General features: G+C 43.6%; 2 protein-coding genes across 6 annotated transcripts in view; one reads left to right on the top strand and one right to left on the bottom strand.

Moving 5' to 3' along the window:
- LOC110517134 (DNA cross-link repair 1C, PSO2 homolog (S. cerevisiae)) overlaps positions 1–13,759 on the bottom strand; it is a 32,632-nt gene extending 18,873 nt beyond the window's left edge. For 2 of the 4 annotated variants that reach the window (XM_036972745.1, XM_036972744.1), the window contains exons 1-6: positions 13,516–13,759; positions 13,322–13,373; positions 13,029–13,113; positions 12,878–12,937; positions 12,706–12,761; positions 8,509–8,610 (exon numbers count right to left, since the gene is read on the bottom strand). In XM_036972745.1, the coding sequence (XP_036828640.1) occupies positions 8,509–8,610; positions 12,706–12,761; positions 12,878–12,937; positions 13,029–13,113; positions 13,322–13,373; positions 13,516–13,624 (464 nt within the window). In that variant the 5' untranslated portion in view covers positions 13,625–13,759. Of the gene's footprint in view, positions 1–8,508; positions 8,611–12,705; positions 12,762–12,877; positions 12,938–13,028; positions 13,149–13,321; positions 13,374–13,515 lie in introns of all 4 variants that reach the window. The other 2 variants (XM_036972746.1, XM_036972748.1) reach the window with 2 other exon arrangements.
- A 33-nt stretch (positions 13,760–13,792) lies between these two features.
- Positions 13,793–15,806, top strand: meig1 (meiosis/spermiogenesis associated 1). 2 transcript variants are annotated; one of them, XM_036972763.1, is made up of 4 exons: positions 13,793–14,057; positions 14,156–14,611; positions 15,249–15,431; positions 15,537–15,806. In XM_036972763.1, exons 3-4 carry the CDS (start codon positions 15,279–15,281, stop codon positions 15,663–15,665), a joined length of 282 nt encoding a protein of 93 aa, XP_036828658.1. In that variant the 5' UTR covers positions 13,793–14,057; positions 14,156–14,611; positions 15,249–15,278; the 3' UTR covers positions 15,666–15,806. The 2 variants fall into 2 exon arrangements, with proteins under 2 accessions (XP_036828658.1, XP_036828657.1); XM_036972762.1 differs by having other exon boundaries at positions 13,793–13,976; positions 14,058–14,611.
- Positions 15,807–16,086: the final 280 nt, after the last annotated feature.

Consider the following 16,086-nt stretch of genomic DNA (forward strand, 5'->3'; position numbering starts at 1 on the left):
CTCATTTACAACTGCGACCTGGCCAAGATAAAGCAAAGCAGTGCCACACAAACAACAACACATGGAATAAACAAAACGTACAGTCAATAACACAATAGAAAAAAAATCTATATACATACAGTGTGTGCAACTGAGGTAAGATTAGAGAGGGAAGGCAATAAATTGGCCATAGCGGTGAAGTCATAACAATTTAGCATTAACACTGGAGTGATAGATGTGCAAGTAGAGATACTGGGGTGCAAAGGAGCAAAGAAAATAACAATATGGGATGAGGTAGTTGGGTGGGCTATTTACAGATGGTCTCTGTACAGGTGTAGTGATCTGCTCTGACAGCTGGTGCTTAAAGCCATTGAGGGAGATATGGGTCTCCAGCTTCAGTGACTTTTTCAATTCGTTCCAGTCATTGGCAGCAGAGAACTGGAAGGAAAGGCGGCCAAAGGAGGAATTGGCTTTGGGGGTGACCAGTGAAATATACCTGCTGGAGCGCGTGCTACAGGTGGGTGCTGCTATGGTGACGAGTGAGTTGAGATAAGGCGGGGCTTAACCTAGTAAAGACTTATAGATGACCTGGAGCCAGTGGGTTTGGCAACAAATATGAAGCGAGGGCCAGCCAACGAGAGCATACAGGTCGCAGTGGTGGGTAGTATATGGGGCTTTGGTGACAAAACGGATGGCACTGTGATAGACTGCATCCAATTTGCTGAGTACAGTGTTGGAGGCTATTTTATAAATGACATCGCCGAGGTCGAGGATCGGTAGGATGGTCAGTTTTACGAGGGTATGTTCGGCAGCATGAGTGAAGGATGCTTTGTTGCGAAATAGGAAGCCGATTCTAGATTTCATTTTGGATTGGAGATGCTTAATGGTTGAGTTTATTTTTACAGGGACCGTGCACATTAATCAACGTTTCAGTAAAAGTGACAGTTTTAGCCAAACGGCTCATTTTCAACTGCAGTCCCTGGGCAGGTTATTAAAAACAATTACAATATAGACAATAGCAACATAGGACACGCAAGACATAGCATACAGACAGAGCAACATAGGACAAGCAAGACATAGCACACGCAGAGCAACATAGGACAAGCAAGACATAGCACACGCAGAGCAACATAGGGCAAGCAAGACATAGCACACGCAGAGCAACATAGGACAAGCAAGACATAGCACACGCAGAGCAACATAGGACAAGCAAGACATAGCACACGCAGAGCAACATAGGACAAGCAAGACATAGCACACGCAGAGCAACATAGGGCAAGCAAGACATAGCACACGCAGAGCAACATAGGACAAGCAAGACATAGCACACGCAGAGCAACATAGGACAAGCAAGACATAGCACACGCAGAGCAACATAGGACAAGCAAGACATAGCACACGCAGAGCAACATAGGACAAGCAAGACATAGCACACGCAGAGCAACATAGGACAAGCAAGACATAGCACACGCAGAGCAACATAGGGCAAGCAAGACATAGCACACGCAGAGCAACATAGGGCAAGCAAGACATAGCACACGCAGAGCAACATAGGGCAAGCAAGACATAGCACACGCAGAGCAACATAGGGCAAGCAAGACATAGCACACGCAGAGCAACATAGGGCAAGCAAGACATAGCACACGCAGAGCAACATAGGGCAAGCAAGACATAGCACACGCAGAGCAACATAGGGCAAGCAAGACATAGCACACGCAGAGCAACATAGGGCAAGCAAGACATAGCACACGCAGAGCAACATAGGGCAAGCAAGACATAGCACACGCAGAGCAACATAGGGCAAGCAAGACATAGCACACGCAGAGCAACATAGGGCAAGCAAGACATAGCACACGCAGAGCAACATAGGGCAAGCAAGACATAGCACACGCAGAGCAACATAGGGCAAGCAAGACATAGCACACGCAGAGCAACATAGGGCAAGCAAGACATAGCACACGCAGAGCAACATAGGGCAAGCAAGACATAGCACACGCAGAGCAACATAGGGCAAGCAAGACATAGCACACGCAGAGCAACATAGGGCAAGCAAGACATAGCACACGCAGAGCAACATAGGGCAAGCAAGACATAGCACACGCAGAGCAACATAGGGCAAGCAAGACATAGCACACGCAGAGCAACATAGGGCAAGCAAGACATAGCATACAGACAGAACAACATAGGACAAGCAAGACGTAGCATACAGACAGAACAAAAACCAGCAAGACAAAATTCATAAAAGCAACTAAGTGTTTCCACACTACAAGCTACAGACAACAAGGAAAGCGGCAACACACAGCTAGGGATTATGTTCACAAATCTGATTGACCTTTAGCCATGTCTTCATGCATTTTGTGAAAGTGTGATATGTGGTGCAGTTGTGTGTCTGAAGGCAGTGTATTCCAGACATGGGAAGCTCTCACAGAGAAAACGGATTTACTAAAGGTGCTTTTCCTTAAGGGAACTATACAGTCACCTCATTGTAGACCTTGTGGATCTGCTGCCATTGTTTGGGTTTTCTGTTTAACAAACATACTGAGTGGGGGGGGAGCCAGGCCATTTAGGATCTTGAATACAAGACATGCGTCGGTGTATTGCACAAGAAGATTTTCCCAACTCAGGAGCTCATGCTTTCTGAGGATGTAACAGTGATGATGGCTATTGGGCTTCCTATCAAGCTCTTTGAGAGCCTGTTTGTAGACAGACTGAATAGGTTTTAATACAGCAAACTTGGGCCCAACTAGTCAAACAGTATGTTAAGTGGGGAAGAATCATAGATGTGAAGTACAGTTTTGCTACCGCTATAGTCAAACAATTTCATATAAATCAGAAATTATCTAGGTTGAATTTGGTTATTTGAATGACCTTTTCCACATGCTTTTTAAAAGAGAGGTTGGAATCAAGTATGATGCCAAGGTACTTAAAATCAGAAACCACCTGGAGCTTCTCCCCTGACACACAGACATCTGGCTCAGTAGCATCTGTTGCCCTATTTGTGAAGAGCATGCAAACAGTTTTTTTCACATTGAGATGCAAACACGAGTCACTAAGCCACTTTGTAACCTGGACCATTACAGTAGTGAGTTCTTGTGCAGCTTGTTGTTTGCTCTTTGCATGCACATATCACTGTATCATCTGCATACATTTGAACTTCAGACCCAGTACAGACAGAAGGCAGATCATTAATGTACAGGCTGAACAGGAGGGGCCCCAGTATTGACCGTTGGGGCACTCCCACATCATAGCTAAGAGTGGGCGACAGCTCATTGCTCACTCTGACACACTGAGCTCTGCCTTCAAGGTATGATTTCATCCATCTCAAGGCATCGGGGGAAAAGTTGAACTTGGACAATTTTGTGATGAGAATCTCATGGTTAACAGTATCAAAAGCCTTCCTTAGGTCCAGAAACACAGCCCCAACAACACCCCCTTTGTCCATGTGAGTCTGGAAGGAGAGTTTACAGTCTAACCAGACACCTAGGTATTTGTAGTTGTCTAAGTCAGAACCGTCCAGAGTAGTGATGCTGGACGGGCGGGCAGGTGCGGGCAGCGATCGGTTGAAGAGCATGCATTTAGTTTTACTTTGAGAAACCAAGGCTGTTGAGTCTGCCGATAAGAATGTGGTGATTGATGGAGTCAAAAGCCTTGGCCAGGTCGATGAATACAGCTGCACAGTAATATCTGTTATCGATGGCGGTTATGATATCGTTTAGGACCTTGAGCGTGGCTGAGGTGCACCCATGACTAGCTCGGAAACCAGATTGCATAGCGGAGAAGGTACGGTGGAATTCAAAATGGTCGGTGATCTGTTTATTAACTTGGCTTTCGAAGACCTTAGACAGGGTAGGATAGATATAGGTCTGTAGCAGTTTGGGTCTAGAGTCTCACCCCCTTTGAAGAGGGGGATGACAGCAGCAGCTTTCCAATCTTTGGGGATCTCAGACGATACGAAAGAGGTTGAACAGGCTAGTAATAGGGGTTGCAATAATTGCGGCAGATAATTTTAGAAAGAGAGGGTCCAGATTGTCTAGCCCGGCTGATTTGTAGGGGTCCAGATTGTCTGGCCCAGCTGATTTGTAGGGGTCCAGATTGTCTAGCCCAGCTGATTTGTAGGGGTCCAGATTGTCTAGCCCAGCTGATTTGTAGGGGTCCAGATTGTCTAGCCCAGCTGATTTGTAGGGGTCCAGATTGTCTAGCCCAGCTGATTTGTAGGGGTCCAGATTGTCTAGCCCAGCTGATTTGTAGGGGTCCAGATTGTCTAGCCCAGCTGATATGTAGGGGTCCAGATTTTGCAGCTCTTTCAGAACATCAGCTGTCTGGATTTGGGCGTAGGAGAAATGGGGGAGGTTTGGGTAAGTTGCTGTGGGGGGTGAAGGGCTGTTGACTGGGGTTGGGGTAGCCAGGTGGAAAGCATGACCAGCCGTAGAAAAATGCTTATTGAAATTCTCAATTATTGTGGACTTATCGGTGGTGACAGTGTTTCCTAGCCTCAGTGCAGTGGGCAGCTGGGAGGAGGTGCTCTTATTCTCCATGGACTTTATAGTGTCCCAGAACTTTTTAGAGTTTGTGCTACAGGATGCAAATTTCTGTTTGAAAAGGCTAGCCTTTGCTTTCCTAATTGCCTGTTAATATTGGTTCCTAACTTCCCTGAGAAGTTGAATATCGCGGGGGCTATTCGACTTCAATAGCATGGCTGTAGTAGCTTAATGCTCTACAACGTGACTTCAATAGCATGGCTGTAGTAGCTTAATGCTCTACAACGTGACTTCAATAGCATGGCTGTAGTAGCTTAATGCTCTACAACGTGACTTCAATAGCATGGCTGTAGTAGCTTAATGCTCTACAACGTGACTTCAATAGCATGGCTGTAGTAGCTTAATGCTCTACAACGTGACCTCAATAGCATGGCTGTAGTAGCTTAATGCTCTACAACGTGACTTCAATAGCATGGCTGTAGTAGCTTAATGCTCTACAACGTGACTTCAATAGCATGGCTGTAGTAGCTTAATGCTCTACAACGTGACTTCAATAGCATGGCTGTAGTAGCTTAATGCTCTACAACGTGACTTCAATAGCATGGCTGTAGTAGCTTAATGCTCTACAACGTGACTTCAATAGCATGGCTGTAGTAGCTTAATGCTCTACAACGTGACTTCAATAGCATGGCTGTAGTAGCTTAATGCTCTACAACGTGACTTCAATAGCATGGCTGTAGTAGCTTAATGCTCTACAACGTGACTTCAATAGCATGGCTGTAGTAGCTTAATGCTCTACAACGTGACTTCAATAGCATGGCTGTAGTAGCTTAATGCTCTACAACGTGACTTCAATAGCATGGCTGTAGTAGCTTAATGCTCTACAACGTGACTTCAATAGCATGGCTGTAGTAGCTTAATGCTCTACAACGTGACTTCAATAGCATGGCTGTAGTAGCTTAATGCTCTACAACGTGACTTCAATAGCATGGCTGTAGTAGCTTAATGCTCTACAACGTGACTTCAATAGCATGGCTGTAGTAGCTTAATGCTCTACAACGTGACTTCAATAGCATGGCTGTAGTAGCTTAATGCTCTACAACATGACTTCAATATCATGGCTGTAGTAGCTTAATGCTCTACAACGTGACTTCAATAACATGGCTGTAACAGCTTAATGCTCTACAATGTGACTTCAATAGCATGGCTGTAATGCTCTACAAGACAATACAACACTAGGCTATACAACGTGACTTCAATAGCATGGCTGTAACAGCTTAATGCTCTACAACGTGACTTCAATAGCATGGCTGTAGTAGCTTAATGCTCTACAACATGACTTCAATAGCATGGCTGTAGTAGCTTAATGCTCTACAACGTGACTTCAATAGCATTGCTGTAATGCTCTACAAGACAATACAACACTAGGCTATACAACGTGACTGATTAAAGGGGAGCCTCACACAACTGAATGATCTTGAAATGTAAACTTCTAAACAGTTTGGAATGAAATATTCATATAAAGTACATTATATAATTACAGTGTATATAAACAAAGTACTGAGGGACATTATCCTATACAAACACAGGGCTAAATGTCAAAATAATATGACACTGAAAGCTGATCTAGCAAGCCTGCAGTAGCTAGCTCACGGCAGCTAAACACTTCATTAGCAGAACCACTAAATATGACTAACGTGGGCAAGTGCATAAACACTTACAAATCAGCAAGGAGGCACACTGGCAATGATTAACACAACAAGAGCTAACTGGTGGGAAAACAGGATGGATGGAATCAGCAAGGAGGCACACTGGCAATGGTTAACACAACAAGAGCTAACTGGTGGGAAAACAGGATGGATGGAATCAGCAAGGAGGCACACTGGCAATGGTTAACACAACAAGAGCTAACTGGTGGGAAAACAGGATGGATGGAATCAGCAAGGAGGCACACTGGCAATGGTTAACACAACAAGAGCTAACTGGTGGGAAAACAGGATGGATGGAATCAGCAAGGAGGCACACTGGCAATGGTTAACACAACAAGAGCTAACTGGTGGGAAAACAGGATGGATGGCACTTTGTCACTAGACTCCTCTCAGCATGTTCTGCTCCACTTCACAGCTCTGATATGATAAACTTCTATGTAGTATTTGGTAGTCATTTTGTCTGTTACAATCTGGACCCCTACGTAATTTTGTAAGTAGTATATGTGTGTACCTTCTCCCAGAGTGGAGGAGTTCTATGTATTGTACTATGATAAGTAGTATTTGGTAGTTATACTGTAAGTAATATACACTGCTCAAAAAAATAAAGGGAACACCTAAACAACACAATGTAACTCCAAGTCAATCACACTTCTGTGAAATCAAACTGTCCACGTAGGAAGCAACACTGATTGACAATAAATTTCACATGCTGTTGTGCAAATGGAATAGACAACAGGTAGAAATTATAGGCAATTAGCAAGACACCCCCAATAAAGGAGTGGTTCTGCAGGTGGGGACCACAGACCACTTCTCAGTTCCTATGCTTCCTGGCTGATGTTTTGGTCACTTTTGAATGCTGGCGGTGCTTTCACTCTAGTGGTAGCATGAGACGGAGTCTACAACCCACACAAGTGGCTCAGGTAGTGCAGCTCATCCAGGATGGCACATCAATGCGAGCTGTGGCAAGAAGGTTTGCTGTGTCTGTCAGCGTAGTGTCCAGAGCATGGAGGCGCTACCAGGAGACAGGCCAGTACATCAGGAGACGTGGAGGAGGCCGTAGGAAGGTAACAACCCAGCAACAGGACCGCTACCTCCGCCTTTGTGCAAGGAGGAGCAGGAGGAGCACTGCCAGAGCCCTGCAAAATGATCTCCAGCAGGCCACAAATGTGCATGTGCCTGCTCAAATGGTCAGAAATAGACTCCATGAGGGTGGTATGAGGGCCCGACGTCCACAGGTGGGGGTTGTGCTTACAGCCCAACACCGTGCAGGACGTTTGGCATTTGACAGAGAACACCAAGATTGGCAAATTCGCCACTGGCGCCCTGTGCTCTTCACAGATGAAAGCAGGTTCACACTGAGCACATGTGACAGAGTCTGGAGACGCCGTGGAGAACGTTCTGCTGCCTGCAACATCCTCCAGCATGACCGGTTTGGCGGTGGGTCAGTCATGGTGTGGGGTGGCATTTCTTTGGGGGGCCGCACAGCCCTCCATGTGCTCGCCAGAGGTAGCCTGACTGCCATTAGGTACCGAGATGAGATCCTCAGACCCCTTGTAAGACTTTATGCTGGTGCGGTTGGCCCTGGGTTCCTCCTAATGCAAAACAATGCTAGACCTCATGTGGCTGGAGTGTGTCAGCAGTTCCTGCAAGAGGAAGGCATTGATGCTATGGACTGGCCCGCCCGTTCCCCAGACCTGAATCCAATTGAGCACATCATGTCTCGCTCCATCCACCAACGCCACGTTGCACCACAGACTGTCCAGGAGTTGGCGGATGCTTTAGTCCAGGTCTGGGAGGAGATCCCTCAGGAGACCATCCGCCACCTCATCAGGAGCATGTCGAGGCGTTGTAGGGAGGTCATACAGGCACGTGGAGGCCACACACACTACTGAGCCTCATTTTGACTTGTTTTAAGGACATTACATCAAAGTTGGATCAGCCTGTAGTGTGGTTTTCCACTTTAATTGAGTGTGACTCCAAATCCAGACCATGGGTTGATAAATTTGATTTCCATTGATAATTTGTGTGTGATTTTGTTGTCAGCACATTCAACTATGTAAAGAAAAAAGTATTTAATAAGAATATTTCATTCATTCAGATCTAGGATGTGTTATTTTAGTGTTCCCTTTATTTTTTTGAGCAGTGTATATATATTACTTACAGGACGACTGATCCTGTTGAAGTGTACCTATGATGAAAATTACAGGCCTCTCATCTTTTTAAGTGGGAGAACTTGCACAATTGGTGGCTGACTAAATACTTTTTTGCTCCACTGTGTGTGTGTGTGTATGTATGTATGTATGTATGTATGTATATGTATGTACGTATGTGTGTGTGTGTACCTGCTCCCAGAGTGGAGGAGTTCTATGCGGGAGGCGTCTCCCTTCGCCAGTCGGAAGTCTCCTGTGTACAACACCGTACCCTGGGCCCCCTCTACCAAGAACCTACACACAAACAAACTAGGGTTGGGAGATATACAGATTTTCATACCTTCATATCGTTCCTGTACCATAACGGGGTATACGGTACGAATGAATGAATGAAATACAGTGCCTTGCAAAAGTGTTCGGCCCCCTTGAACTTTGCGACCTTTTGCCACATTTCAGGCTTCAAACATAAAGATATAAAACTGTCTTTTTTTGTGAAGAATCAACAACAAGTGGGACACAATCATGAAGTGGAACGACATTTATTGGATATTTCAAACTTTTTTAACAAATCAAAAACTGAAAAATTGGGCGTGCAAATTTATTCAGCCCCTCTACTTTCAGTGCAGCAAACTCTCTCCAGAAGTTCAGTGAGGATCTCTGAATGATCCAATGTTGACCTAAATGACTAATGATGATAAATACAATCCACCTGTGTGTAATCAAGTCTCCGTATAAATGCACCTGCACTGTGATAGTCTCAGAGGTCCGTTAAAAGCGCAGAGAGCATCATGAAGAACAAGGAACACACCAGGCAGGTCCGAGATACTGTTGTGAATAAGTTTAAAGCCGGATTTGGATACAAAAAGATTTCCCAAGCTTTAAACATCCCAAGGAGCACTGTGCAAGCGATAATATTGAAATGGAAGGAGTATCAGACCACTGCAAATCTACCAAGACCTGGCCGTCCCTCTAAACCTTCAGCTCATACAAGGAGAAGACTGATCAGAGATGCAGCCAAGAGGCCCATGATCACTCTGGATGAACTGCAGAGATCTACAGCTGAGGTGGGAGACTCTGTCCATAGGACAATAATCAGTCGTATATTGCACAAATCTGGCCTTTATGGAAGAGTGGCAAGAAGAAAGCCATTTCTTAAAGATATCCATAAAAAGTGTCGTTTAAAGTTTGCCACAAGCCACCTGGGAGACACACCAAACATGTGGAAGAAGGTGCTCTGGTCAGATGAAACCAAAATTGAACTTTTTGGCAACAATGCAAAACGTTATGTTTGGCGTAAAAGCAACACAGCTGAACACACCATCCCCACTGTCAAACATGGTGGTGGCAGCATTATGGTTTGGGCCTGCTTTTCTTCAGCAGGGACAGGGAAGATGGTTAAAATTGATGGGAAGATGGATGGGGCCAAATACAGACCATTCTGGAAGAAAACCTGATGGAGTCTGCAAAAGACCTGAGACTGGGACGGAGATTTGTCTTCCAACAAGACAATGATCCAAAACATAAAGCAAAATCTACAATGGAATGGTTCAAAAATAAACATATCCAGGTGTTAGAATGGCCAAGTCAAAGTCCAGACCTGAATCCAATCGAGAATCTGTGGAAAGAACTGAAAACTGCTGTTCACAAATGCTCTCCATCCAACCTCACTGAGCTCGAGCTGTTTTGCAAGGAGGAATGGGAAAACATTTCAGTCTCTCGATGTGCAAAACTGATAGAGACATACCCCAAGCGACTTACAGCTGTAATCGCAGCAAAAGGTGGCGCTACAAAGTATTAACTTAAGGGGCTGAATAATTTTGCACGCCCAATTTTTCAGTTTTTGATTTGTTAAAAAAGTTTGAAATATCCAATAAATGTTGTTCCACTTCATGATTGTGTCCCACTTGTTGTTGATTCTTCACAAAAAAATACAGTTTTATATCTTTATGTTTGAAGCCTGAAATGTGGCAAAAGGTCGCAAAGTTCAAGGGGGCCGAATACTTTCGCAAGGCACTGTATATCTCAGTGCCAGTAAAAAATTGACAAACCTACTCATTCCAAGGTTTTTCTTTATTTTTACTATTTTCTACATTGTAGAATAATAGTGAAGACATCAAAACTATGAAACAACACATTTGGAATCATGTAGAAACCAAAAAAGTGTTAAATTATATTTGAGATTCTTCAAAGTAGCCACCCTTTGCCTTGATGACAGCATTGCACACTCTTGGCATTCTCTCAACCAGTTTCATGAGGTAGTCACCTGGAATCCATTTAAATCAACAGGTGTGCCTTGTTAAGTGTTAATGCATTTGAGCCAATCAGTTGTGTTGTGAAAAGGTAGGGGTGGTTTACAGAACATAGCCCTATTTGGTAAAAGAGTCCATATTTTGGCAAGAACATTTCAAATGAGCAAAGAGAAATGATCGACATTACTTTAAGACATGAAGGTCAGTCAATCCAGAAAATGTAAAGTACTTTGAACATTTTTCAAGTGCAGACGCAAAAACCATCAAGCGCAATGATGAAACTGGCTCTCATGAGGACCACCACAGGAAAGGAAGACCCAGAGTTACCTCTGCTGCAGAGGATAAGTTCATTAGAGTTACCAGCCTCAGAAATTGCAGCTCGGTGATTCAATCCACCAACTTTTCGGTTAATGGCCCAACACTAACCACTAGGCTACCTGCCGCCCCGAATCAGGCATTCATGGTCGAATTGCTGCAAAGAAACCACTACTAAATGACATCAATAATAAGAAGAGACTTGCTTGGGCCAAGAAACACAAGCAATGGACATTAGACTGGTGGAAATCTGTCCTCTGGGCTGATGAGTCCAAATTTTGTATTTTTGGTTCCAACCGCCGTGTCTTTGTGAGACGCTGAGTAGGTGAACGGATGATCTCCGCATGCGTGGTTCCCACCGTGAAGCATGGAGGAGGTGGTGTGATGGTGCTTTGCTGGTGACACTGTCTGATTTATTTAGAATTCAAGGCACACTTAATCAGCATGGCAACCACAGCTTCTGCAGTGATACAAACCAGATGGGATGGCGTGATTTATTTAGAATTCAAAGCACACCTAACCAGCATGGCTACCACAGCATTCTGCAATGATACGCCATCCCATCTGGGCTGCGCTTAGGGGAATATCATTTGTTTTTCAACAGGACAATGACCCAAAACACCTCCAAGCTGTGGAAGGGCTATTTGACCAAGAAGGAGAGTGATGGAGTGCTGCATCAGATGACCTGGCCTCCACAATCAACAGACCTCAACCCAATTGAGATGGTTTGGGATGAGTTGGACTGCAGAGTGAAGCAAAAGCAGCCAACAAGTGCTCAGCATATGTGGGAACTCCTTCAAGACTGTTGGAGAAGCATTCCAGGTGAAGCTGGTTGAGAGAATGCCAAGAGTGTGCAAATCTGTCAAAGGCAAAGGGTGGTTACTTTGAAGAATCTAAAATATATATTTTGATTTGTTTAACACTTTTTTGATTGTGTTATTTCATAGTTTTAATCTTCACTATTTTACAATGTATAAAATAGTAAAAATAAAGAGAACCCCTTGAATGAGTAGGTGTCCAAACTTTTGACTGGTACTAATATATACAAATAACACAGTACTAGTTCTTGATACACACGGGAAACTGTTCTTGACGCAAACCGGTGCGCCTTCACACAAAACATTAAGAACACCTGCTCTTTCCATGACAGACTGACCAGGTGAAAGCTATGATCCCGTATTACTGTCACTTTGTTAAATCCATTTCAATCAGTGTTGATGAAGGGGAGGAGACATGTTAAAGAAGGATTTTTAAGCCTTGAGATAAATGAGACATGGATTGTGTATGTGTGCCATTCAGAGGGTGAATGGGCAAGACAAGAGATTTAAGTGCCTTTGAATGGCATATGATAGTAGGTGCCAAGCACAGCAGTTTGAGTCAAGAACTGCAACGTTGCTGGGTTTCTCACACTCAACAGTTTCCTTTGTGTATCAAGAATGGTCCACCACCCAGAGGACATCCAGCCAACTTGACACAACTGTGGGAATCATTGGGTCAGCTTCGCTGTGGAAAGCTTTTGACATCTTGTAGTGTCCACGCCCCAACAAATTGGGGGGGGAGGCAACTCAATATTAGGAAGGTGTTCTTATTGTTTGTACACTCACCTTTGTAATATTGAGTTGCATCCCTGAGATCATTTAGTCAGTACATCTTAGCTAGGGAAATGATAGTTAGAAACAGTGGCGTAGCATGCACCCCCGCGAGGCTCAGAGCCCAAGTCTAACTAACACACACAAGCTAGGTGATACGTCATATTACCAGAAACACACACAAGCTAGGTGATACCACATAAGCACACATACATGCACGCACACACAATACTCACATGACTGAGCCTGGACAGTGACCTGCAGGAAGCAGAGTCACCACAAGTTCTTCTCTCTGTGGACACACACCCACACACAATATCAGTCATCAAAGAGTCAGTCATATAGCAAACTAACAGCGATCAGCCCTTATGACCCTCTATATGTTGTAATGATGAACCGGTGTCGTACCTCTCCTGAAGCCTCGTCTATTAAAGTGATTAGTGTGGGACTCTCCAGTTCCAAAGCAACCTAGACAAACAGAAGCACATCAAAATTACTCAAAACAAATTTTGCCTAGCAATAGGTCCATAACTAAGATTTTTGAAAATGAACTACTTACTATGTGATCTTCCCAGAAGGCATATTTTGGATTGCTCAGCAACAGTTCCTTAGTTACAAATGAACAGTACAGTTTGACTGTCAGACTGGAACAAATGAACAGTACAGTTTGACTGTCAGACTGGAACAAATGAACAGTACAGTTTGACTGTCAGACTGGAACAAATGAACAGTACAGTTTGACTGTCAGACTGGAACAAATGAACAAAGACAGTAACGTTAGACCTTCAACATCAGTTAGCCATCCTTTGTTTCACTGAACTTTCACACCATCAAAATAAAACGTGATATCACCTGAATTTCAGCTTTCTTTTCAATAGAGGCCCCTTCAGCCCCTTCATGTGATCTGCAGAAAATACATGATGTAAGTAGAGCTAACGTTAGCTAGTTACATGTCCACTGTGTGCCAGTTAAGAGCACATACTGGCTAGTTATCTTTAGCTAACTGCTGTTTGGCTCTCACTGTATCTCAAAGAGTATTTCTTTACCTTTGTGGCAGTGAGATAAAAAATAAGCCCTTGCATGTAGATTCTCCCTGTCAAACCGATCCAGCGACATGTTGGGATACTCCTTCATGCGACCCGCGAACGAACTCATTTTGACTGAAGATTAGCTCCAATAATTTCCTCAACTTCAACCCATTCGTTGACTAGCTGACATTTCCGCGCATTTTGGTCGGGATACTTGAATAGCTGCCGTTAGCTAAGCCACCTAGTGGATGGGAGCCAAAACGTTTCCACTGTCAGCATTGTATCTGAATTTAAACCTGCTCACAATAACTACGTTGCCAGCATTTATCTTTGCTACCAGTATTACCATACCAACACCTTGTTAAAGAAGAAGAAGGAAGGAAAGTTGGGTTGCTAGCATATATATGTGCTACCAGTAGACAATTACCATAACAACACATTGTTAAAGAAGAAGAAGAAGAAGAAGAAGAAGAAGGAAGGTTGGGTTGCTAGCATATATCTGTGCTACCAGTAGACAATTACCATAACAACACATTGTTAAGGAAGAAGAAGGAAGGAAGGTTGGGTTGCTAGCATATATCTGTGCTACCAGTAGACAATTACCATAACAACACATTGTTAAAGAAGAAGAAGAAGAAGAAGAAGAAGAAGAAGGAAGGTTGGGTTGCTAGCATATATCTGTGCTACCAGTAGACAATTACCATAACAACACATTGTTAAAGAAGAAGAAGAAGAAGAAGTAAGGTTGGATTGCTAGCATATATCTGTGCTACCAGTAGACAATTACCATAACAACACATTGTTAAAGAAGAAGAAGAAGAAGAAGAAGAAGAAGAAGAAGGAAGGTTGGGTTGCTAGCATATATCTGTGCTACCAGTAGACAATTACCATAACAACACATTGTTAAAGAAGAAGAAGAAGAAGAAGTAAGGTTGGATTGCTAGCATATATCTGTGCTACCAGTAGACAATTACCATAACAACACATTGTTAAAGAAGAAGAAGAAGAAGGAAGGAAGGAGGGAAGGGAGGAAGGAATATTGGGTTGCTAGGCAACTAAAGACAAGCCTCCTCGTCGTCATCTCTTGGATCTGTGAGTTTTGCCCCGTTCAGCTGTAAGTAACATGTGGTATCAGCTACTTAATCAAATTGAGAAACAAATGTATAGCTAGCTAGCCAGATTCAGTCTATTTTCTAACTGTGACTTCTATATTATATCATAGCCTGAAGCTAGTGCTAGCAAGTTTAATTCAAATATTGGCGTTAGCTAGTTAGCTACTGTACGTTTGGCAACGTTACTGTGCAAATTCAATTCGATTGGTTTCGGGCACGAATATTAAAACTGAAATCAGCTTTAAGAAATGTATAGATAACATTTTTTCGGCAATAAGATGGTTAGTGTGTAAGAATTAAGAGAACAGTTCTGCCTGCTCTCCCCTCTACTATTTCCTGTACCGAGACTGGCTATCTGACAAGTGGTAGGCAGAACCACCTGCTGCACCCATCTGCTCTCTATCCCCCAGGACAGGAGGACGGGGAGAAATAGAAAATCAGCCTTACCCTACTTCTGCCACCTAATTCATATTCAGGATGCCCTTCCCCATATAACCTACTATGCAATTGCCATTCTTTTAAAATGGTGTTTTATTGTTTATTTAGTTTTCCTTTATGTATTTCAGTGTCCATGACTGTCATATCAGTATATAGAGATACTTGAACTTGTCTAACTGAGCCCACTATTTGCTCCTGTAGGTCGCCTGTGGACATCCTCTCTGCAGCATAATGTCTTGTGCAGCCTACTTAGATGGCAACGCAACGCCAAAGTCCATGAGCAGAGCCAAACAATGGACTGACGAGGTGGAGAACTTATACAGATTCCAACAGGCAGGCTACAGAGATGAACTGGAATACAAACAAGTAAAGCAAGTTGACTTGGTAAACACCTTAAATGAATCCTTATCACTGGCTAAAAGCATTGCCACTGACAGTTGGTTCACTACAAGATGAATGTGTCACTGTGGCATTGCTTCTTTGTCTTAGATCGACAGGTGGCCTGAGACTGGGTTTGTGAAGAAGCTTCAGCGTCGAGACAACACATTCTATTACTACAACAGAAAAAGAGAATGTGAAGACCGGGAAGTCCATAAAGTGAAGGTCTATGCATATTAAGTCAGGAGTGTCCAGCAATCTCTTTTCCATTTCCAATATCTTTTGACATGTTTTTGAAGAAGACGTCTGTAGGAAGGAAGGCAGCACCATCCCAGCTGTGGAATGTAGACCAGTTCACTGAATAAAGGGTGTGAGGCTGAAGCTGTCTGATGTGTGTGAACCTGTGATGGGAGGTATGTGTGTGTTATAAGAGTCCTTTTGATGAGTGTTTTGTTGTGGATCCAGATTAACTATTGAACTGTGTGAGAGGGGATTATAGACGGGGGCTATCACACCCTCATCATGTGATATTGTGACGTTAGTATGAGGCCTGGGATTACCGTCAACAAAATAAAATACCTAAAGTCTGACCCCCTAACAGGGATATTCACATACCAGTACACTAACTATGATTCACAAATACCAGTACTCCCAAATACAA

This window comes from Oncorhynchus mykiss, unplaced genomic scaffold, assembly GCF_013265735.2.
Source record: "Oncorhynchus mykiss isolate Arlee unplaced genomic scaffold, USDA_OmykA_1.1 un_scaffold_191, whole genome shotgun sequence".
In the NCBI taxonomy this organism is placed as follows: Eukaryota; Metazoa; Chordata; class Actinopteri; order Salmoniformes; family Salmonidae; genus Oncorhynchus; species Oncorhynchus mykiss.

Excerpts from the sequence above, each read along its gene's own strand:
- meig1 (XM_036972763.1), top strand. The coding sequence starts at position 15,279 with ATGTCTTGTGCAGCCTACTTAGATGGCAACGCAACGCCAAAGTCCATG. Across the intron at positions 15,432-15,536 it reads AAGTAAAGCAAGTTGACTTG|ATCGACAGGTGGCCTGAGAC; the intron begins GTAAACACCTTA and ends TCTTTGTCTTAG.